We start from the raw sequence: 24,823 nt of genomic DNA on the forward strand, positions 1-24,823 counted from the left end.
AAAGCGTTTTTTTTATACATAACTGCCTTTAAAGGAAAGAAAAATAGTTAAATATTGTAACTCATGAGCATTGGTTCGGTTTAAACACTGGATGAGGTGAAATGTGAACCATTCTGTACCTGTAAACATCTTTAATGTTTGTTTATTTTTTCTCTGATTTCTTATTTCTGTGACAGAGGGCATAAGTCATCAGTTTGACCTCTAGGATAAAATTATTGCTTCTCAGATAACTAGTTATGTAAAAGTTGTTATAGATATATTGTGAACAATCTTATGTCGATATAATTAAAATATTGTTTCCAGACATCTGATGCAATGACAACAATCCTTTATGAAATACAGCAGATATTAAGCACATGTCATTTTATGAATTTTGCTGTTTTGTATTAGTAAACTATTGTTTACATGTCTTGTGAAAGATGAGTTAACTTTAACTAAAGCTTGTTTTGATGCATTTATTCATGTTTAAGGTATTTGATCAAGTAACAAATGTAGTATTGACATACTAACATTTTCTATGTTTTTCCTTTCTTTTTGTACCTTACTATCTTTTGTATTTTACCTTTGCAAAAATAAAAAAAAATAAAAACTTAATTCATTCTGTTGGAAATAGATTGTTTCCAAAAGACAATAAAGTTTGAAGATAAAACTTGGCTGTCCTTGTTTTGAATTGTTTTTTATTTACTTGCTTTAGCACTTAATGAAATTATATTTATATTTATTTATAATTCTATAAATATGGGTTTCCCTAAACCACTATCACAATTTTTCATGGCAGTTATATTGATAGGGTTGCAATGATCTTCCTAAAGCTGCAAATAAATACTATAGATTGAGGCCTATTAATTGAGAAATACTCATGTTGACTTTCTAACTACATGTTTATATAGGTCTACCTCTGATTACTTTAATGTTATACTGAGCCCAGAGACATATTCATGACAAGCTTTTTTGCTGAGTCAAACAATCCATTTTAGGAAGAAATAACCTTATTTGTAAAATCTACAACAACAGTAAGTATAAAAATCATTTACAGCATCAAAAAATATCACTTAATCATTACCACTTGAAAAAAATACATGCTACGTTTTAAATATTTTAATCTAAATCCAATAAAAAGTTTAAAGACTTGAACTTTTATTTTGAAACACATGACCGGAATGAGCTGTCAAAAAAACTTAACGTCCACCAGGGGCGCATAGAGGCCCAACCGGACAAAGCAATCATGAATATACAGTGCAAGGCATTTAAATAAGTTTTATATTTTGAATAGAAAATAGAAAAGAAGATAGAAAATTTAGATGCAAATTAAAAAAAAAATCACCTGACTTTTATAATGAAACAGTTAGCTGAACTGAAATCAGCTTCTTGCGGAACCAACAAGATATTTTACCTTTTTATTCATTAAAGTAGAGGTAAAGCATAAAGAATCGTAAAATAACTTTTAATCAATAAAAAAAGCGTAGAGTTGGGTAAAAAACAATCATTGTCCGGGTTGACAAACCTGCGCTACTGTTTACCGTTGCCTTGCTATGATGGGCCAACGGCGCCGCCATATTTGTGAGGGCAAGATTAACACACAAGGAAACGGGAATCGCCGTTTATCCACCACGACGGAGCTCATAGCTGAATAAATGATCATTAATTTTTACATTTCTTTACCGTTTTAATTTGTTTATGATCTAAGTGGAGTACAAAAACATTTTGTCTCCAGTTATTTCGAATTTCAATAGTTTGACTTGGAAAATGATGATGATAATTATAAGGAGTTGTGAAAACGATTGACAAGCCTTGATTTGTTTTCTTTATTAAAAATTGTGGCGACATCCATAAGGACAGATAATTTAATGTACATAATATGTTAGACGAGACTGTCAGTTTGTTTCTGTCTTGCCCTGCCTAATATGGCGGCGCTGTTGACGCACGCTTTAGATGCCAATGCGTTGTATATGCGTGTCTTAACCGTTTAATGTTTTCCTGCCGTTCTAGCTGCTTGAATTTCTACAGAAGAAAAAACATCCGCCTTCGCTTGCATTCATCACCACATACTGGCTCAGGAAGGCGGTAGGAGATAAGAGTGCCTTCATACATTTGCAATGGCCATTGAGCTGCGCTCCGGGGTGAAATATGGTTCGCTTTTGTCTCTCGCAGTGGTGTTGGTTGCATACTTGTTACGATCACCGGACCGCTCGGTTCTAGATGACAGACTGGACGCGGTTTTGTCTTCATTACTGCGCGCAGAGAGGAAAGTGGGCTTGAACGGCGTGTCCAGACCGAGAGTGGCCATCGGTACACACTTTTACATGCATTTTTACAGTGGGAGATATTTAGGGTTTGTTATATATAAAGTATCTATATTTATATAAATAATAATAATATGACAATTCTTCAATGTGAGAATATTTTATATGGCACAAATAATATATTACTTTAAAATAAACATATGTTTTTTATAATATTTATGATGTTTTTTTTATTAAATATGATGATAGTATTAAATAAACATTAAATATTTTATTGTGTTGAATAACACAAAACTCCATGGCCAGTTTGTAATGCTTAAAATGGCATATCTGGTATTTTGGTGTTTATCCTGGCTGCATGTCGTTAACTTTTCAATGACCTAAAAGTTCATGGCTGTGATGTATTATTTGCATATTTAATTTGCATATTTTCTTAGCTTATTTTTACCAGTCAGGGTAGTAACTATACTTGGTGCATTCAAAGGACAAGCACTTTTAGGCCTTCAACCTTTATTTTATTTTACACACAGTCTATGCAATGTATTTCTTGTATTTTTGTTGTTTATTTTATAAGCAGTAAATGCAAAAATCCAATAACCTAAAACTTATCTAAATCTTATTTAAGATTTGTATTGCTCATCTGTTTATTCAGTCTGACTGATTGTTGATCTACTCAACCAACCGCTGTTTTCCTATCTGTAACCCATTCCCCTCCAGCTCCTTATGAAAGCTTCAGTCTGTGCCAACTATGGATGGCATCTAATCTAGGTTGTTCAGCTGCATGCAAATATTGTATGACCTATGAATATTAAGTGTGTTAAGTTGTTGAATGTTCAGGTTCAAAGATTAACAAGATGTAATGTTAGATTATTAAACAGGACATGTGATTTTGCTGTATTATTAGGTTTTGGTGGCTGTGTCGATATCATCGTCGATGGGGTGACTCTGCTGAACAAAATCGGTGTGAAGCCATCAGACCGCCCTTTTCATCACGACTATATAGAGAGCGCAGAACAACTTGCTCAGAGTTTCGCCTTCTTTTTTCCACCCGGAGCTGCTTCTGAGTAAGTGTGTGATGTTCACAAACATGTTCACAAAGCCCTCGGGACACAGGACTCAGGAGGGTGGGCTTGCCTGGAATTCTTTTGTAACCGTAAAGACCTTAATCTGCTTTAAGGTGTTTGGTTAGGGTTAAAGGTAAATTCTGCATGATGATGACACAATCCCAGTATAGCACTATAGGTCTCTTATTGTCATTTACCAATTTAATTTATTTGCTTCTTTAGTTCCAATTAATAGTTAAATAGTTAAAGAATCGTGTATGTAAAAACATGTGCTGGCAATGTGGCAGCTGTGTCAAGTTTCATTCCATAGGAGATTTCACGTTCCACAGTTGTGGTTGCTTAAGATAAAGTTGCAGTTGTGTTTAGACGCTGCACGAGACGAATGAATTGAGTGTCATTTACTGCTGCTGCTGCTAAAAGTGTTTTTAGGACATAGCAGAGTTATAAGGCCTGAGTGTAGCTTTTTTAAAGGAAAACACCACCGTTTTTCAATATTTTACTATGTTCTTACCTCAACTTAGACAAATTAATACATACCTATCTGTTTTTAATGCGTGCACTTAATCTTTGTACAGCGTGTTGTGAATGTGTTAGCATTTAGCCTAGCCCCATTCATTCATTAGGATCCAAACAGAGAAGAATTTAGAAGCCACCAAACACTTCCATGTTTTCCCTATTTTAAGACTGTTACACGAGTAGTTAAACGAGTAAATATGATGGCACAAAATAAACGTGGTGATTTTTTTAAGCGAATAAAAAATCAGAACTATTTTGTACGGCGGAAGAGCACTTAGTTTGCACCATTTCGACCTCTGGCGCAGTAACATCATCCCTCCTGACTACTCCCCCTCTCGCTCAAACTCAGTGAGAGGGGGAGTGATGATGTTACTGCGCGCAGAGGTCAAAGTGCTGCAAACTAAGTGCTCTTCCGCCATACAAAATAGTTCAAATTTTTTATTTGCTTAAAAAATTGGCTATTCGCGCGTAGTTGGATGCTTGAACATTTAGAGTTAACTCGCTTCATTCGCGTGTGAAAGTCGCGCTTGAAATTCTAGTCATTCGGGACATTCACATAGAAATTCCTGTCATGGGAGGGGCTTCTGCGACTCCGCTGAGACTCCACTCGCTTACTGTAATCACGTCCCTGCTACAGCAATCTGATTGGTTAACGCTGCCCTGAAATCAGCCAAAGTTCCGATTTTTCGACTCGCGTGTTTCCTGCGGCAACGCTCAATTTGCGCGTACCACGCCACAGGATGCCTATTTGAGTCTTTGCATTGACTTAACATGTTAATCACTCGCACTTGCCGCCTTTTTGGTGTCTGGTGTGAATGCCATTTTACAGAATTTTACAGTTTCATGATTTTCAGCTATATGGGTAACTTTTTACAGAAAATATTATATTGTTGTTGTGATCCATGACAAGAGTACAAAATTATTAAAATAATTAAAAATACAATCATCTGAAAAAGCGTAAAAAAATAATTACGTTGGACACCAAATGTACCTGCAGTTATATAGTCACCATGTGTTCGTATTTTAAATTGATGTGTAAATTATTTCTCTACCTTATAACTGTCAATCATACTGGGAGTTATTATTCTTAACAAGAAAAACTTGTTAGCCCAGATGTTACAAATAGTATCTAAAATGTGTGCTGTAGTTAAATACACTGGCTGTCAGTGCATGGCGTTGAATATTATTGGTTTTTTATTACGTTTCTCAATTAATTGCAGGCTACTGTAAGTGGCAACTTATTTCTAAAGTAAAAATGCGAAAATATTGCAAGAGATCAGCATTTGCTAGTTGGCAGGTTAAGACGTTAAAGGTACAACGTGGGACTTTTTAAAGGGTCTCTTAAAACCCTAAGACCCTTTCTGAATGCAGAACTTTTCAGTCATTAAAAACACCTGCACGGCCTGAAAGAGATCTTAGCCAAGAAAAAGTAACGCAAAAGTAACTAAAAAGTAACGTAAGCATTACTTTCCATGAAAAGTAACTTAGTTACTTTTTTGGGGAGTAACTTTATATTGTAATGCATTACTTTTAAAAGTAACTTTCCCCAACACTGTTAATGAGTGCCGATCGTAGCGGTGTGGCAGGAAGTAACTATCCCCTACTTTCGGTCTAAGCCACCATATTGTGAAATAGGCCTATTGTGTAGATAAACATCTGTCTTTCAATATTAAAAACATCTCTGGAGGGAAAACATCCTAAATAAAAAAAAGTTTTTCTGTTCTCATAACCTCGTTTTTGTTTGTTTGTTCTGCTATATACTCACTGAAAACCCACAGTTCACTTCTGTAACCATCAGTTTCTAACAATCAGTCTGTCCTGTCTACGTTTGTTAAACTGCAGGTGTCTTTTCTTTATCATAGGAGATTTGTGATGAACGACACCCTCTTTAGTGAACTGGTGGAGGCTTCTCGTGAGTTGCCAGGAAACAGGTGGTCGATCGGAGGTAACGCACCTGTCATGGCCAGCAGGATGGCGCTTGAGGGGTGCGATGTGCTTCTCGGGGGAAGTTTCAGTACAGATTTCACTGACATCTTGACTCAGCGAATCACAGGTGCCATAACATTCACATTTAATGACTTTCTCTGCATACATTCATTATTAAGGGGACAATAATAATAGTGTGATTCAGGAAGGTCACCAATGTTTTTAATTCACGTGACTGATAATGTCTGTTTAGTTTTAAGTTTAAAGGCGGGGTCCAGATCCTATTTGGGTAGGGGCGTGTTTGTTTAGGTGATTTCAAATGTCAACATTGGCTTTCAGAGATCATGCACCCCGCCTTTAAATCCAATAAAAATGTCAGCATATAGTCTATAGTGTAATATCAGCCTATAGCCTATTGTGTACAGTAATATATTTTATGATAAATTGTTTTGTTTCTCTATAGTGGCAGGAAACACATTGGATGAGCCAGACATCCACCTAATTCTGGAGTACCCCACAGGAGCCACATGGGGCCCGTACACCTCCCGAAGGGCCAATAGGTTGGCCTACATTATATTTATTTTCTTAATGCAAAGTGTTCCTGTATCATAATTAGCTTAGAGCATTGTGTAACGACACAAAGGTCATGAGTTTTGTAATTACTAATCATCTACACCTATATAATATTTTATTACGCTGTATGGTTTTTATAATATCTTTGCTTTGCTTTAGATATATAGTCCATAGCGATGACCATAATCCATATCTTGACTCCATGGAGCAGTTTCAAGAGCAGCTAAAGGATTTCAAGCCAGATTTACTGGTGGTGGGTGGGCTTCAGATGATGGACAACTTCCCTTTCAAACACGGTGAGTAGATATATGCATGGATAGATAAATAGATAGAGTAAGCAGGAGTAAGAATTTAATTGTATAGTGTAACAGTATGTTGTCTGTACATATGATAATAGACTTTTTAATAATATAGCTGTCATATTGTGGCTGTTTGTAGCCGTAGTACTGCACTGTCACGGGTTGAGATTAACAATTAGTTTTTTCAGTCTTCCTGGGAAAGTTGATTCCTGGGGATTTAATACTTAGTAATGTTGTTTGCTATGTACCTCTGTAGCAGGTTGCCCTCCGAGAAAATGAGTGTGGTTAATAATTACTCCAGATTTACACTGGTTACATAAAATATAAACACAGGCAGGCAGGTAACAGCAAATATAAGACTTTTTCACAGAAAATATTATATTGTTATAGTCTGTAAAATCTTGTTCATCCTAGTCCATGACAGTGAATACCAAATTATTAAAGGGCACATATTATGCAAAATTCACTTGGACATAAATGTGTGTTAGCAGTGTGTAAACACAATAATGAAAAAAATCCCCCCTGTCCAAAATCCACTTTTTTAATCCCCATTAAACCAAAGCAGTTTCATTACTGTGCGTTCACACCAGACGCCGAAGAGGCGGCAAAAACGCTCTATTCGCATGTAGTTGGTCGCTTGAACATTTTGAGTTTACTCGCTTCATTCGCACGTGAAATTCACACTTGAAATTGTATTTATTCAAGACATTCACGCATAAATTTGCGTCATGGGAGGGCCTTATATAGCTCAAATTGACACAATTCAGGGGCGTCGCTAGACCCCTTTTACTGGGGCACGTGCCCCAGTGTAAATCTTTTGTGCCCCAGTGTAAATCTCAAGTTTAAATTTTAGCAGTTAACTAGTGCAATCCTTTACAAAGACAATCGCGGCAAAAACGGATCTATATGCAATGTAGTTCCCCAATTTACGTTTGTTTAAGCGAAGAAGCAGTCGCATTGATGCGTGCAGGCACGTATCCATGACCGCGCGCGTCTTTGAGTTCATCCGCAGTGCGCACAACCGCATTCAAAAGGTGATGCCACGCGAGTGAGTTAGCTTATGAAAACATGACGAGACTAAAGGAAGTTTCTAAATAACAATGCTAATATTATTTTGACTCGATCATTATTGGCTTCTGTAGATATACATCAGAAATGTTTTGTGCAAAGCAGGGAAAGGGAAGCAGAAAGGAGAGATGAGTTAGGGAGGTACAGTAAGACAAACTACAGTACATCCTCACCCTGTCAGGTCTCTAACATTAGAGGAAAAATCTCAGGAAAATCTCTTATTAAGTCTATAGAATTGCATTGTTGCTGAGAAAATCAACACATGTATGTGTTATATTGTTCTGTTTTTTCAGATATTAAATTAATATTTAGTTTACTAATATTTAACTCTAGGACACTAACTTACATAACAGTTAGCAGTAACTATGACTGAGATTATTTAGTATAGCAGTCATAAAAAATGACTGGTTTCTTAAAATATTCTTGTAAAAATATTAATCATTGCTATCATTATATAATGTAGAAAATATTTCTCTGCTGTCATTATTTCCAAACATGTTATGCCATTTATGCTTTCAAACATGTTAATAATGTTAGGTATGATGAAGATAACACTTGTATATATGTATCTTTTGCAGTAACTGTTGCACTGTAGAATAGTGGATTAAGCAAAGGACATAGTATAGAAGTGTTGCACACCTCTTGCACACAGCAGGCTTTCAAAAAAAGTCAGGAAAAATGTGAGGCCTGTGCCCCAGTAGAGCTTTATGTCTAGCAACGCCCCTGACACAATTTACCAGATTGTATGACCTCCTCACTCACTTTCTTCCAAACAAGATCCTTTTAATTCCTGTAAAAGTACAAAGATGTCTCCTATAGCGATGATGATTGTCCTCTATTGTTGTTGTTTTTTTTTTGTCTCAGCTCGCTTACTGTAATCATGTCACTGCTAGAGCAAGCTTGTGATTTGTTAACGCGGCATGAAAATCCACCAAAGTTCAGATTTTTTAACTTGCGCGGATCACGCGCCAATGCTCAATTCACGCAGAACACCATTTGCGCTTAGCGCCCCACAGGATGCCTATTCGCGTCTTTGCATTGACTTGCAGTGTTGGGGAAAGTTACATATTTTACTTCCTAAAAAAAAGTCACTAATTGCATTACTTAGTTACTTTTTATGGAAAGTAATGCTTACGTTACTTTTTAGTTACTTTTGCGTTACTTTTTCTTGGCTGAGGCTTGATCTCTTTCAGGCCTTGCATTTTTTTTTTTTAATGACTGAAAAGTTCAGTCAGTTCAGAAATTGCATATTTCATCACAAAAATGTTGAGCTCCAGCCTGCCATCTCAGTTTCTGACTCAAACTGTTCCCACACAGGCGTGTATGCATACACTGTAAGCCCGGATAAGTTAAGTTTACTTAAAAAAATGAAATAACTCGTTGCCTTAAAAAATTTAAGCAATGATTACTTCAAAACTTAAAGTGAAGTTTACTTAAACATATAAGTTGTTCTAACAACAATTTTAAGTTGAATAGACTTAATGTTTTTATTTCTTCCAATATTCCTGCACTCTTAACTCTTAATTAGTTGACATTACTAGAAATTTGTGAGGAAACCCATTGCATATAACTTTAGCTTTATATCACTTTATATTACTTTTGGTGTTATAAATGGTATTATAACACAAAATTAATGACTGACTTTAAGTCAATCATTGAATAAACGTGATTCTCCACGGAAACACACACAAAACTGTGTTTTTGACATACATTTTCAGTACTGTGGAAAGAAATACAATAACATTTTCTGAACAGGGTTCATGTACGGAAACACTGATCACCTGAACGGTGACTTCACAAAATTATAAGTTACAACAAAACAACATCAATAATATAAGAGCTTGAACCTATATGACATTTTATTAACTCATATTTGAGTAGTGAAAGTTTTTATCATTTTTTATTCTGTGAAAAAGTAGAAAATAATTGAAAAAATTTGCCGCAAAGGATTATGGGTACACTGTTAACCCAGAAATTGTCTTTACTTAAACAATCAAGTAAACATCACTTAATATTTTCTGTTTTGAAGCCAAAGCTTAAAAAGTTTAGTTGATTTAACTTTTAAGCTTACAAAATCCATTAAACTAAAACATTCAAGTAAAATGAACTTAAAATTATTAGTTAATGTTGTGAGGCGTGCATAATGTGACTACGTTTAGTTTAAATCTGGTAATTATACAAAAAAGTAACTTGCATTACTTTTTTGGGAAAGTTACTCAAATATGAACGTGTACTCGTTACTTCAGAAAAGTAATATTATTACGTAATGCACGTTACTTGTAATGCTTTACCACCAATACTGTTGACTTGACATGTAAATCACTCGCATTTGTTGCTTCTTCCACGTCTGGTTTGATCGCACCATTAGACATGCTGTTTTGATTCTCTTGTTTATGTGACATCACACTGATAAAGCCCCGCCCACGGCCACTGACTGACTGGTTAATTTTACCCATAAAGTTTTCTTAAATGTTTTTTTAGCAAAATGTAGCACTAATGTGGCTAAAGATGATATTGTCTCAGACTGTATTCACAGGAATTTAACCAAAACCACTCACTGTCTGTTTGTGAAAGTAGGAAGCAGTAGCTCATTTGCATTTAAAGGTACACACATGAAAAAGTGCTTTTCTCTCCCAAATAGGGGCATTTTGGACATGCTATTATAAATGATCTGTAGTGTATTTTGAGCTGAAACCTCACAGACACATTCAAGACATACCTGAGACTTATATTACTTCTTGTAAAAATGGGCATAATATTATGGGCCCTACAAAATAATAAAAAATATAACCATAGGAAAAAAGCAGAAAAAAGGTGTATTTAAGACAACAAAAGGACATGTTTTCTTGTAAATTAGCATTTTTTTTATCAGATATTTAATGGATTCTGCCAACAAATGGTGTTTCTGAACTAGCTGAGGTCAGGATTAAGGGAATTTTAAGGAATGATGAATGTATAATACGTGCCGAGAGCATTCAGTTAATATCATTATCTCCATTTTTACAGAGGTGTTGTTAAAGGTTACAGCTTTTGCATCTGAGCTCCTCATACACAACTTATTCACAGGATTATTTTTGTTTTATTTGTGTTGATTATTAGGTGTAATTTAATAATCTCTATTTTTTAGGAGAGCGTGAGGCTTTGTTGAAGAAGCTGGCACAGATGTTGTCCTCTGCGTCGCCTCAGACCGACGTGCATTTTGAGATGGCCAGCTTTGTGGATGAGGATCTGATGTCGGATCTATTGGAGTTCATTCTTCCACACGCCGACTCTTTAGGCATGAACGAACAAGAGCTGCCCAATCTCCTGAGCCTTTTCCGCGGCAACAACTTGACCGTCCTCTCCGATCCCAATCCTCGCGTAGCTACTGTTCTGGACCAGATGCGAGAACTCTATCGCCTGGTAAACCAGCGCCACCGAGAGGCCGGGTCAGGCCGGCCGCTCACCCGCCTTCACGTCCACACTCTCGCTTTCCAGGCCATCATCGTCAAGCGCGGCTCCCAGTGGAAGAACACCATGTCGGCCACGGCCAAAGCCTCTCTGACCGCCAACCGGCACGTGTGCGGCTCGCCGGACATCGACCTGAGTAAAGCGCGGCTCATCATGGACGAATCGTTCTCCATCAGCAGGAGAGAAGGCAGCCAGAGGATTCCTCTGAAGGAGTCACGGCCCGTCTCGTGTTGGGATGAAGATGACTATGAGATCTGTGTGGCTCCTGTGTTGGTGTGCACAGAGGTGTACCAGACCGCCGGAGGAGGAGACAACATCTCGGCGGCCGGACTCGTTTTGCAGATCTGAGTATGAGAGATGGTCCCACATGCTTTTATTTAGATTTTCTTTTAATTGCGTTGTTTTATTTTTTTGTGGGGAAAACATAGCATTACACAATGTGCAATATAAACATTGGGTCCAGTCGATATTTAACTTGTCAACATCAGAAAATTAAGCAACTATTATGATTTTTGCATTGTGATTTATTCCTGTAACACAAGAAAATATTGATAAACTACTCACCATTCATAACCGTAGAAATCACAATGACTGGACACTGACATTATGGTAATGAGATTTTGTGATTGGGGTAAAAATGAATCGCAATGGAAAAGTTATAATGGTCCGACATGTTTTTTGTGAGTTATCTCACCTATAGGTCATTGAGTCCTGTTTACAATTTATTTTCATTTTTAAAACACATTTGCTTTTAATGAGAACCTTTATCAGATTAATGGCTTCACAAACAATCCAATGAGATGCCAGGAATCTTGAAGTAATACAAATGAATGATCGAACAGTCAGAGCTTTGATACAAAATGACTGAAATCCGCTTATGCAAAGTAAAAATGCTTAAGAGGTTAGTATGGGGCGTTTTGACATGTTTTGTAAACCAATGTTAACCTCAGTGCTTTATCTTCATTGGTCCAATATTTATTATTTACTCATCTTACGCTTCACCTGCTTGACTCGTGTGATTGCATTTGTCTTAAAGCAATGTCCTATTTGCTCCTTTTCTTCTCATTCCACGACTTATTCTATTCCTCTTTAACAAGCGTTTTCCGCATGTTGTCACATTATTAATCTTATTTCATTTAATAATGTCTTGATTAACACTGTTCACTTTTTGCTTTTCATTAGGGAACATTGTATATTTTAACTCTTAAATGAGAAAATGCATTCTCAGAAAAAATGGTACCAAATGCTGTCACTGGGACGGCACCCTTTATAAAATGTCCTAATGCAATTTAGGTACATATAAGTATACAGTTAGTACCATTATGTAGGTACTAATATGCACTCTTTTTAGGTATAACAGTGTACTTTTTAAAAAGATACCACCCCAATATCAGCTTCTGTACCTTTATTTCTGACAGTGTGGAAATGTTTTTTTTTTTAAGAACATTAATTTTAATCTGATTGTCTTCATTATGTTTGAATTCGGATTTACAAATAATTGAAATCTTTTTTTGCAACGTGCATGAAACCAAAACCAAAAGTTTCTCTCAAACATGTATTTCATGCATACATGTGCTCTGTGTTTCAAAAATGTGCATACTTTAAGGAGGAGGATAAAAAAAAAGAATTTACATGGGTGATCATGGGCTCTGGATACCTTTCTGCACATCTTCCATTAGCCACCCTGAGTGCAAATTATTACCTACCTCCTGTGCCTATGAAATTATAAACGGATGTCTATTGATTATGTCGTATGCTTGCATTTATTTACTTGACTGCTCGCCTATGCTAGTGTAGCCTGATATTATACAGGAGATAGATAAAGATGTCCCACTCAATGAGAAATGCAGGTTGAGTGCATTTAAACACTCATCAGCTGATAAATAAATCATATCTCAGGGATTACAGTAGCCCGGATGTCTATGATCCACAACACTTGAGGTTTGACCAATTTAGCTGTGAGCAGCTGGTGTGATGGGAGAGTTTATCTAGGATGGGATTTGAGCCTTTATAAAAACTGGCCAAGTGTTGGTCCAGTGGTGTGAACAATAGCAGTGGATGTTTTCGTTGTGAATGTGATTCATGCATCGATTCATTACTAATAAAATGAAAGGGATTTAGAAGTATGACAAAGCTTTATGTGAATCAATTGTAGCATTTGACTTTTTACAGAAAGGTAATTTGCTGGAACAACTGGAAATGACTGTTGTAATGTTTTGTTTATTCCCTCTTTTTTTGGCCATGTGTTCTGTCAACAACACATGTTTTGAAGGGGAAATACTTGTTTCTGAATGATTCGTATGTAATAAACTATTACATTCCATTAATTGTACACCTTTGTGCATTTCTGGTTATTTTTATTGACTGTATCTCATTTAAATAGTGTTCAGTAGCATTATAATTATAATTGGGTTTTATTTACTTATTTGAAGAATTTGATGTAAAATAAGCTTTATGCCCAGCTGCACTACTTCCTGAACTTCAGCCAGCTCCTTGTTTCCTGTCTGCCATTATTGGACAAACTGATTAATCCAGGTGTGCCTGACCTCAGTAGTCACAACAATAATATTAGCTGAATATCATGAAAATTTGGAAATACATTTCTGTCACAAATGTACAGATCATTATTTGTATTATCAGGTAATGTACAAACTTCACAAGTTGGTAGTCATGCCAACTTGAGTGCATAAGTGGAACATACCAAATACTACAAATTTATAAAATAATTTCATATAATAATATACAAATCTGTGGCAAAAAAATTGCATTTAATTAGAAAAATGCAAAACAGGCACATTTTCTCTTAGTGGTCTCTCTCACCAAAACACTATGGGGCGGTTTCCCCGGACAGGGATTAGCTACTAGGCCTTAGTTTAATTAGGAAATATAACTAGTTTTAACAAACATGCCTTACTTAAAAAAAAAAAAACATGTGTTCATTTTTAGGCAAAACAAAGGGCACTGATGTATTTTAAGATATGTCAGTGCAAGTTGTTTTCGGTTTGGACAGCTCTTACATTTATTTTAGTCTAGGACTAGTCTAATTCCTATTTCGGGAAACCGCTCCATTATGTCAAAAGGGGCTTTTGTTTGTTATTCTTTTGATTTGGCTAAATTATTTAGATTGCACTTAAACAACTTATTTTTATATTATAATTTTCAAATTCTTTCAAAAACACTACGTTAAATAACACTTTTGTTTGTTATTTGTTTAATGCGAAAGGACCCTTATTCAACATATACTTGACTTCTTTGTTGAAAATATTGACCAACATTTTTTTTTTTACTTTGGAAACATGTATTATTAGGTCTGTTTGTAAATCAGAAGGGCAAACACATTTACACATTCATGATTAATTTTATTATCTTAACGGCAAAATTCCATATATATATTAAAATATCTGGCCAAAAACCATGCTTTAAAGTATTTAAAGAAGAAATTATACACTATGTTGATCTAATATTACCCTCAAAAAACCAGAAAGCCTGTCAGATTCTAAAGGCATGTAATTATTTTCATATTTTTATATAATATATTGTTTCCCCCCTTGCAACAATGTCTTTATTTTCATTTTAAATTATCTAATTTTGTGTTATTTTGTTTATTTTTCAGACAGTTTATATTTGGACACACTGCTGTAATATTTATATTACTGTCGATTGTTCAATAAAAAAAAAAGAAAAGAAAGGACCCTTATTTTGAAAGCTTCCTCTAGAACCAACACAGAGATTGTAATTGGTCGACGTGTTGTCCAATCAGTGAGCTCGTTGTTCGCACGTAGCAGAGGGAGAATCGATGCGCCGTAGGTTGCTGTATCAAACTCTCTCACACATTTATATTTCATCACAGTGAATTAAAATGAGCTCAATTGGTACCGGGGTGAGTAAAATGAGCAATAATAAAATTATCATAGTTTTAAAATAAGACTGGATAATAATTGAGTTATTTATTGAGCAATACGAGTATGTCTGTGTCATTCTGAAGCTAACAAGCTAATGCTGGTGTGCAGGATCTGTGATGATAGTGTGTTTATTTTACATGAGTGAATTTAAAGTTGAGATAGATATTATGTATTTCATGAACATATATTCTTTTAATTTACATGGGTTAAATATGTGTGTTTTGTTATATTTTGCCTCTGCTGAGTCACTGCTTGCTAACAATGAGTGATGGTTCATGTGAAGTAGAGCTAAAGTGAAAGTAAATTTGATCTGCAGCCTAAACACTGCTCTGCGTTTCAATATCAGTTATTATTATTATTTTGCCCATTCTTACTTTATTCTTTACTTTTTTTGCATTTGTCGACAAACTAAGTTAGATGTTTGTAAGATAACTGACAGGTGGTTTTGCAGTGTATATTTTGTATGTATATTTTTCATAGTATGACTTACCACTTCTCATTGTATGTGCAACTAGAAACAACTACTGATACACTTTTGTCTTTACTCTATCTAGTATGATTTATCTGCCTCTACCTTTTCACCTGATGGGCGAGTATTTCAGGTGGAATATGCCATTAAGGCTGTAGAAAATAGCAGGTAAGTAATTACCATAACCCCCATCTCACACTTTGTATTAAAAGTATTAAAACCTTCTTCATATGCACATTTTTAAGGGCACCAATTATGCAAAATCCACTTTTAAAGGTGTTTGGACATAAATGTGTGTTGGCAGTGTGTGAACACAACAACCCTACAGTGAAAAAAATCCACCCACTCCTTTTTTAATCCCTATTGAACCAAAGCAGTCTCATTAGACATGCTGTTTTGACTCTCTTGTTAATGTGATGTCACACCGATAAAGCCCCACCCACGACCACTGACTGACAGTCCTGCATCACCACAGTTTCCACCCTCTGCGGGTTGCACGTTGTCTACCATATCTGAATAGTAAGATACCAGACTGTTTTTACATGAATCAGATCTATTTGAACTGAAATCACTCATTGGCTGCGTCCGAAACCGCATTCTGTATAGCAGGTACTGAATTAGATGAAGTACCTACTTACTTGGCGTTAAAACAGTAGGTACTGTATAGTATGAATCCTGGTAGTATGAATGAGATTCGGACGTACTACATCCGCCATGTTGCTACATCACGTGACATACGTCGTCATCACGTCATGTCATTTCAGCGCGAAAACAGCCTCTTCTTCTTCGTTGGATAACTCCTCGTCCGGGGCATCATGGGATAGTGAAGCGTCCATCGTATGCACGCTGCAAAATCTAACCGGAAGTAGTAGGTCATCCGGGTAATTTTTGCATACTGTTTTTCGAATACTATGTATTCGGACATACTACTCGCCTCGCCTACTGCTTTTCGCGTACTATATAGTATGTAGTAGGCGGTTTTGGACGCAGCAATTGTCTCTTTTGATGAGGGAGTGAGAATCTGTGGCTCATTTGCATTTAAAGGTACAGACACGAAAACAGTGCATTTTTGTTCCTGCCCAAATAGGGGGATTTGGGACGTGATATATTAAATTACATATTCTTTGCACATATTATATTACATATTGTAATAATGGTCATAATTGGTGTCCTTTAACTATATCATGGTAAAAAGTGGCTTATGTTATGAAAATAAAGAAATGTTTATTATCATTTATTTAATTTTCTGTTGTTTTACAACATTTTCTGTTCATGTAGCACAGCAATTGGAATCCGATGCAAAGATGGAGTCGTGTTCGGTGTGGAAAAGCTGGTGCTGTCCAAATTGTATGAAGAGGGTTCCAATAAGCGCATCTTCAATATTGATCGCCACGTTGGGATGGTACGAACATACCAGATTATTTAAAATGTTTCCTGTGTTTAGCACCTAATCTTTAATGACATATTTTCTTAATTCCTGTTTATATTTAAATGAAAGAGCATACTAAATAAGAATTTAAGAGTGTATATATGTGACCCTGAGATTAGGAACATCAAAGTTTGATGGATTTTAATTAGAGATGCACTGATATATCGACCAGTAATGTGTATCGGTAGATAAAAGCAACTTTTCACACAATTGGCTATCGGCCAATAGTTAAAAAACAGCTGATAGTCATAGCTGACATATACTGCCAATCAAAAGAGAACAGGAAAATGCCATTAATTTTATCTCTTTGTGTAGAAAATAAAAAAAACTGTAGTTTAATGTGAAATATTAATGGTCTTTATATAAATAAATAACATTCAGAAAATGTAATCTTTAGAATTTAGTTAATACAAGTTATTATAACCACCAGACTGTCACTATCGGCAGATATAAGTCTGAATAATCAGCTAGCTGATATCTGTGGAAAAATTGAATATAGGTGCATCTCTAATTTGAATCTTTGACATGATCTTACTTGATCAATATTAAAGATTTTAAGGTTATAAGTTCTCGATGTTTCATCAATTTGAATAGGAATCATAAATGTCCAAATAAATTGGCATTTTATACACAAATTTGAGCTGACAAAATTCTATCTTTTAAACCTTACACAGGGTGATGGTCTAATAAATTTAATTCATAATATCAAAGGAATATAAGAAAATAAGGGTTGTCTCCAAAAGCAAATAAATCCTGGAGGACGTTTGGAACATAGTGTAATGTAAACTTAAATCCAGATCAATTACATGGACATGAAGTGTCATCTGTGTGTTTGTCTTGCAGGCAGTGGCTGGTCTTCTAGCAGACGCTCGATCACTTTCAGAGGTAGCCAGAGAAGAAGCGTCTAACTTCCGCTCTAACTATGGCCATGACATCCCATTGAAGGTGAGGAAAATAGATTTACCATTTAAGCTTATTGCACAAAGTGGCACACTTGTCAATGTAACATTGTTCGTGCTGATAAAACATGTCATGTTTAACCGTAACTAAGGGTGTTTTCAGACCTGAGCCGGAACCTGGTGCGTTTTCTCCCTTGGTTTGGTTCGTTTAGACATATGTGAACACGGCAATCGCGCTCAGATCCACAGCGGTTTTTATAAGCAATTCGACCCAACAAACAGGTCATCATATTGCTTTTTTAATATTTTTTGGGGCCATTTTGCCTTTATTTGATAGACAGTAATTAAGTGATGACAGGAAAGTACAGGGTGGAGAGTGGAATATGGGATCGGCAAAGGACCTCGAGCTGGGATTCGAACTCAGGTCACCGGAAGTGCGTCTGCACCATATGTCGGAGCACTGTCCACTACACCACTGGCTCCAACATCTTATCGCTTTGTTAACCATAAACATACCTGATTGCTTTTTGGTGACAAATTCTGGTGAGCACGTCAATGCCATTTAAAACCAAAGTGCACCTGTTCTTATACAGTGTCTTCTGATAGCTCTCATTTACTCGCATGTGACTTGTGTTAACAAAGTCTGATTTATTTGGAAATATTGCCTTGTGAATGCAAACTGAACCAACATAAAATTGCAACGTTGTAGCCATTTAACACCCGGTTTCGGAACAAAGCAATCGATCTACAGGTCTGAAAAAACCCTAAAATAATTTGGAAATGACAACATATGAATTGTGAAACAAATTGCCTGATAGATGAAACATCTATGTCAAATATGTAAATTATTTTAATAGTGTAATTATCTGAATTATTTAAATAATACCTGTATGTATTTTTGCTACACTCATGATCCACCAAATGATTAAATGAGATAAGAAGTAAATGTCTTTCAGATTGTGTCATTGATATACTTTTCTCATTCATACAGCATTTAGCTGAAAGAGTGGCCATGTATGTCCATGCTTACACATTATACAGCGCTGTGAGACCTTTTGGATGCAGGTAAAGATATTGTACACAAAGTAACGTTTTGTACAAAAAGACAGTGTAAGTCGTTTCTTAAACAAGCTTTGTCAACAGTATGGGGCAGTTTTCCAGACAAGGTTTAGACTAGGACTAGGCCTTATTTATTTTAGGACATTACCTTACATATATTTATTACTGATGTGCATTTTGAGACAAAACAATGGCACCTGATATATGTGAACTCTTTCCCGCCATTATCTTGTCATTTAAGTCCATTATAAAAATGCAATTATATCAGCTTTTTTCAAAATTCTGTATTTTTGAAGAAACCTACCCATTTGAGAGGTGATGAGGATGAAACTTTTTTTGTTTGAAAGCAGAGGATCTGTTATTTCATTTGATATATATTATATGTTTATATATTTAAAGAAGAAAATGTTCTGGAAGGCATTAAACTTTTGTGAAAATCATCTTAAATGCTTGCACTGGCTGGCATATTTTTTTTTAAACTATGGCGGGGAAAGAGTTCAGATATGTGCAAGATGTTTTTAAATTGAACCATCTCAAAAACACATTTTAGTCTGGGACTATGATAAGCACTGTCTAGGAATGTCCCTATATGTAACAAACCTGGTATTGAAATGTTTTTTATAAGTATTGTAACCTCAGTCAAACAACACTGATTTTATTTTTGTACCTCTTTCAGTTTCATCCTGGGGTCTTATGACGAAGATGATGGTGCACAACTCTACATGGTCGACCCCTCTGGGATTTCATATGTAAGCGATTTCGGTTAATCAATGGTGTTACATATGCATTGCATATGCTCAGATGCAAAAACCTCTAAACACCAACTGCGTCAAAAATGAGATGATATTAACAGAATGCTCTTGGCATGTATTATACATTCATCAACTAATTTTGATTCAATTCTCCCTAATCACCGGCCTCAGGCCATTCAGAAATGCAGTTTTTTTTTACAGAATCCATTAAAAGCCTGATTAAAAAATGCTAATGTACAAGAAACATGTAAGAGACGCACTTAGAGGGTTTTGCATCTGAGATTTTCAAATGTTTACACAATATTCTGTACATGGAAATGCCACCTGACAACAAATGTGACCTTGGACAACACAATCCAGTCATAAGGGTCAATTTGTTGAAATTGAGATTTTCATCATCATCATCTAAAAGCTGAATCTTAAGGGTGCAAAAAAATTGCCAAATGAAATTAAAGTTGCCAAATGAAGTCCTTAGAAACACATATTGCTAATGGTAAATACATTTTTTATATATTTACGGTAGGAAATTATATCCAAATGATTTTTGGCATTAAAAAATCAATAAGTATTGTTTGATGATGTGGCTTATGACTGGTTTTGTGGTTCAGGGTCACAAATGTAAATGACTGCAAATAATTTGTATTAGTTGATTGTGTGTCCTATATTACACATTACTGTTTTTATGATATTGGTACACTTTTATTTTCTCATCTATTCATTCAAATCTCCATTTTAGTGACTCCACTAGTGCTTGAACATACAATCAAGAGTTTTTTGTGTTTGTTTGTTAGGGTTACTGGGGCTGTGCTATTGGAAAAGCCAAGCAAGCTGCTAAGACAGAAATCGAGAAACTACAGGTAGGTGTTTTATTATTTGTTATTTTACAAATGAGTTGCTTATAAATTATTGTAATCAAACACAGTAGCAGTGTTTTATTTCCATTTTCTCCAAAACCAGCAACCCCAAGCCAGTCGACATTTAAAAAATCAAAACCAGCCAGTCTTTCGTCCCTAAAGCCCTGCCTATAGTCTGCTCTTATGCATTCACGAGCGTACATTCACAGTCGAATTACAGCCTTGCAAAGCGTAGTTCATTTGAAGCATACACGTGCACTGACGTTCGATGCGTGTGCATTGTGACAATTGCAATACCACCCGTGGCCTACATACTCCTGTATGCGCATGCGCGACATACACGTCGTATAATGTACAGAACGTGCACACTCTTCTGATGATAGTTGCGTGAATATGAGTGTGAATTTTGCACCGTTTTTGTTTTGTGCAGGTGATTTATTTTAGCGTAATTTAACAGAAAATAAAGTCAAACCACCCTGTTTTTTCTTTAAATCTTGAAATGATAGAAAAATTATAAATATGACATTTATAGAACAATTAAATCTAATTTAAAACACAAACATCTTGTGATGCCACAAATATGTTGGATCTTTGAAGAAAGATCGGGTTCACACCTCAAGATTTTCGGCTGTCCCAGACAAAAGATGGCCATCGTTGCTCCTAAATGGTGGTCCTTCATAGTACAGTAATAAAGATTCAAAGAGGGCCTTTGTCGTGGTCTTGCGATCGAAGATAGTCTGCAATTATTTTCGGGCAGTGTCAGACTTTTAGCATGATCCTACACCTACTGAGTAGCCAATAAAAGTGCAACATAAAATGACACGTCACTGCGTAAACTATGTAAAGACACTGCTGACTTTAACATTGCAGTAGTCGTGATGAATATTCTGTACATTATGTAAACTACATGCAAAAGTGGCATCCACGATTCTCCTTGCTGTGTTTATTTACAACTAGTGCATCCTCATGCTGTTTATTAACATGCGTCATGGCCTACGAACAGTAGGTGTCATCATCGTACCTTCTACATACATGTTGTACCCAAGTTATTACATCCATGTTGCAAGCTGTGATCTTAAAAGATGGCAGAAATCACAAAGTCTGTAGCAGGCTAAAGATGCAGTTGTTGTCTCCAATAACCTTCAAATTGCTGCAGGTATTTAGTTTGAGGCCAATTTGACCTGTTTAAGGGATAGTTCACCTCCCAAAAAATTGTCATCATTTTCTCATCTTTGGTTTGAACACATCTTCTGAAGAACAGAAAAGAAGATATTTTGTTAAATAATGATTAGCACACGGCTTGTTGTAACCATTGACTTCCATAGTGGGAATAAAAAATACGATGTAATTTAATGGGTACAAATTTGAAGGCGCTCCTGAGATATGAACGACTTCCTGTTTTGCCAGCTCACCGCAGATTTTGTTTGTGCTGTGACAAGCAAACGCTTCCGAAAATCAAAAATCCTTTTAGTAACTTTTGTGAGGTTTGGTCCAAGGATCATGTACGTCCAGTTTCCAGTGTCAAACGGCCTAGTTGCAGGAGCTGGCCAAAAATAAGGGCGGAAGAAGAAAAAGAAGAAGAAGAAGAAAACTTATGTAGTACAATAAGTGTGTTTTTTGCAAGCACACTTAATTATCTATATGGTATTTTGAGCTAAAACTTCACTTATGTACTTTGGGGACACCAAAGATTTATTTGACATTTTAAAAAGTCTTGTGAAATGTCCCTTTTAACAGACATATAAACATTAATCTACTCTTTGATTCTATCCTGTCTGTTGCTTAAAGAAAGAAAAATCAGAGTCACTTGTTTAATACATCTTAAGCGACTGTCATCTACTCTCATTTTTTATTTGTTTATTTTTATCCTGTTGAACTCATCTAACAGTAGTGTGCACAGCATTTTCTGGAGTGTTCAAGGAGTAGGCACTGGTACTACTGGTGCCTATTTCTGCTGGTGTGACATCATCTTATAAATTTTATTCCTGAGACTTGTCATGTAGGTTTAGGGAAAAATATGCTTTTTTATATTTCTATTCGGTTCTTTTATATTTATAGTTTATGTTAACAGATAAAAGTAATTCAGGTAAGACGTAACCTTGTAAATGTTTTTGTGAATTAACTATTATTTCTTTAAACAGATGAAAGACATGACCTGCAGAGAACTGGTGAAGGAGGTGGCAAAAATGTGAGTGCATTTAATTTCAAACAATGAAGTTCTTCCCAAAGGAATAGTTCACCCAAAAATGAAAATTCTGATATAATTTACTCCCTCTCATGTTGTTACAAACCTGTATAAATCTCTTTGTTTTGCTGAACACAAAAGAAGATATTTTAAGCAATGTTTGTAACCAAACAGTTTTTAAGCACCATTGACTTCCATAGTAATATTTTTTTGTACAGTGGAAGTCAATGGTGCTTCTGTTTCCGCTTAATTACAAACATCTTTGTGTTCATCAGAACATAGAAATGTATACAGTTTTGTAACAACGTGAGTGTAAGTAAATGATGATAGAAGTTTCATTTTTGGGTAAACTATACCTTTAAACTGTAGTATATATTAGCCAGCATTAGAGGGCAGAAGACGTGTATGGGAATAAAGTCTCTTTGGCCACATGATGATAAATAACATTCAAAACTCCTTGCATTGAATGTTGTGCCTGGGATTTGAAAGGTCTAGCTCAGCTTTTCTTATCTGTACCTAAATATTGTCAGCAGATTTAAGTTGCTGAGTTTACAAGTGTCCAATGAAACGCTCCATAGCACAATATACATGATGATAAAATATTTAAGCATTATAAAATTTAATAATTATGTTTTCTTCTGTTCTCAGTATCTATATTGTACATGATGAGGTGAAAGACAAATCCTTTGAATTGGAGCTCAGCTGGGTTGGAGAAGGTACTGTGCTGTCTATTGTCAACATGAAATTTCAAGTCTTGTCTTATCCAAGTCTTAACACTTTTTTACAAGTTAAAACTCAGTGTCATGTCCTTTTTATGCAGGAAATAATACATTTTAATTGTTTGCATAACATGCAACTCCCAGTGTTTCTTTCAACAATATATATTTTTAGGGTTGGCTTAAAAAGACATATAGGAACTGTTTTTTTCCTTTTCTTTATTAGTCACAAAAGGAAGGCATGTGCTTGTCCCTAAAGACGTCAAAGAGGAGGCAGAGAAATACGCAAAAGTAAGTAACTCTTCATTGAGTAATAATTTTATAGCTGAAAGTGTCTTAACTGTCGGCTTATTCTCATGTGTCTGTCTTTACAGGAATCGCTGGAGGAAGAGGATGACTCAGATGAAGACAATATGTAAACCTCTTTTCTCACTTCCTGTATACCATGTTCAACACATCCTGGCGAATCTCAGCTTTGGGCAGACAATAAAATGTTTTTTATGTTTTGTAATGGATTAAGAAAATCCTACGTTTTCTTCTCCTGTGGGTTTCAACCTTAAATAAATACCATTTGTAACATTGAACGAAGCTCTGATTCAGACTCAAAATTGTCAATTATATTCATTAGTAAGGGAGGCAAGGTTAGGCACCAGATCCACCTTCTTTTTTATAGAAAACTTGTGTCAATGAATACATACGCAAGAATGTCCATTACTAGGATGGCCAGCAAAGAAATGAATACACATACACACTGAATTCAGGTGCAGATAAACAGTACTTTGTTTTAGCAATACACAGCAAGGACTTGAACCTTGAACTAAGGGAAGCTTAGTTGTGCCAACCACCAGCGTATGGAGCCCAAAGCAACTGTTTATCATGTTTACTCAATACTATTTGTGATCATTATGGAAACCAAGCAGACTTAAGTGTTATAGTGCTTATAAAGTTTTATATACTTTGTATCCCGCCTATGTCAATTAATATCAATTGTGATGAGTTTATGATGAATTATAACCAAGCCACACAAACTCATTTATTATTTTAGTGTCAAGTTCTAGTGTAATAGTTAAGGCACCCAAACTACAACAACACATGGAAATATGAATTAAATATGATATTATTAATTATATAAACACTGCACCTACAGATGCATGCTGGGATGTTCCTAGAGGTTCATGTCCACAGGCGACACCATATTGACTGTTCTTCAATTAAACTCATGCATCTAACTAAATTAGTATCTTGGTATTGTAACAAAATGTATAACTATGCTACATAATTACCTACATAAAGTGTTTTTGACAGTACAAAATGCAAAGATATGACATGCACAATTCTAAATAGTACACAACTAGTTACTTTCTGGTTGTCACCTTACAACAATTAAATTGCAAACAACTAAAATATCATAAATTCCAG

At 35.6% G+C, this 24,823-nt stretch overlaps 2 protein-coding genes across 2 annotated transcripts; both read left to right on the plus strand.

Moving 5' to 3' along the window:
* The first annotated feature begins 1,992 nt into the window (after positions 1-1,992).
* Positions 1,993-13,471, plus strand: adpgk2 (ADP-dependent glucokinase 2). The gene is made up of 6 exons (XM_065253642.2): positions 1,993-2,289; positions 3,148-3,307; positions 5,686-5,876; positions 6,213-6,309; positions 6,482-6,618; positions 10,817-13,471. The coding sequence occupies exons 1-6, from the start codon at positions 2,097-2,099 to the stop codon at positions 11,485-11,487; spliced, it is 1,449 nt and encodes a 482-aa protein (XP_065109714.1). The 5' UTR covers positions 1,993-2,096; the 3' UTR covers positions 11,488-13,471.
* Positions 13,472-14,869: 1,398 nt separating this feature from the next.
* Positions 14,870-23,988, plus strand: psma3 (proteasome 20S subunit alpha 3). Its single transcript, XM_065253654.1, has 11 exons — positions 14,870-15,019; positions 15,596-15,678; positions 16,789-16,912; positions 17,783-17,884; positions 18,830-18,903; positions 19,574-19,646; positions 20,441-20,506; positions 22,645-22,691; positions 23,337-23,404; positions 23,631-23,695; positions 23,779-23,988. The coding sequence occupies exons 1-11, from the start codon at positions 14,999-15,001 to the stop codon at positions 23,821-23,823; spliced, it is 768 nt and encodes a 255-aa protein (XP_065109726.1). The 5' UTR covers positions 14,870-14,998; the 3' UTR covers positions 23,824-23,988.
* The last annotated feature ends 835 nt before the right edge of the window (positions 23,989-24,823 follow it).

This window comes from Paramisgurnus dabryanus, chromosome 17 (genome assembly GCF_030506205.2).
Source record: "Paramisgurnus dabryanus chromosome 17, PD_genome_1.1, whole genome shotgun sequence".
NCBI lineage: Eukaryota > Metazoa > Chordata > Actinopteri > Cypriniformes > Cobitidae > Paramisgurnus > Paramisgurnus dabryanus.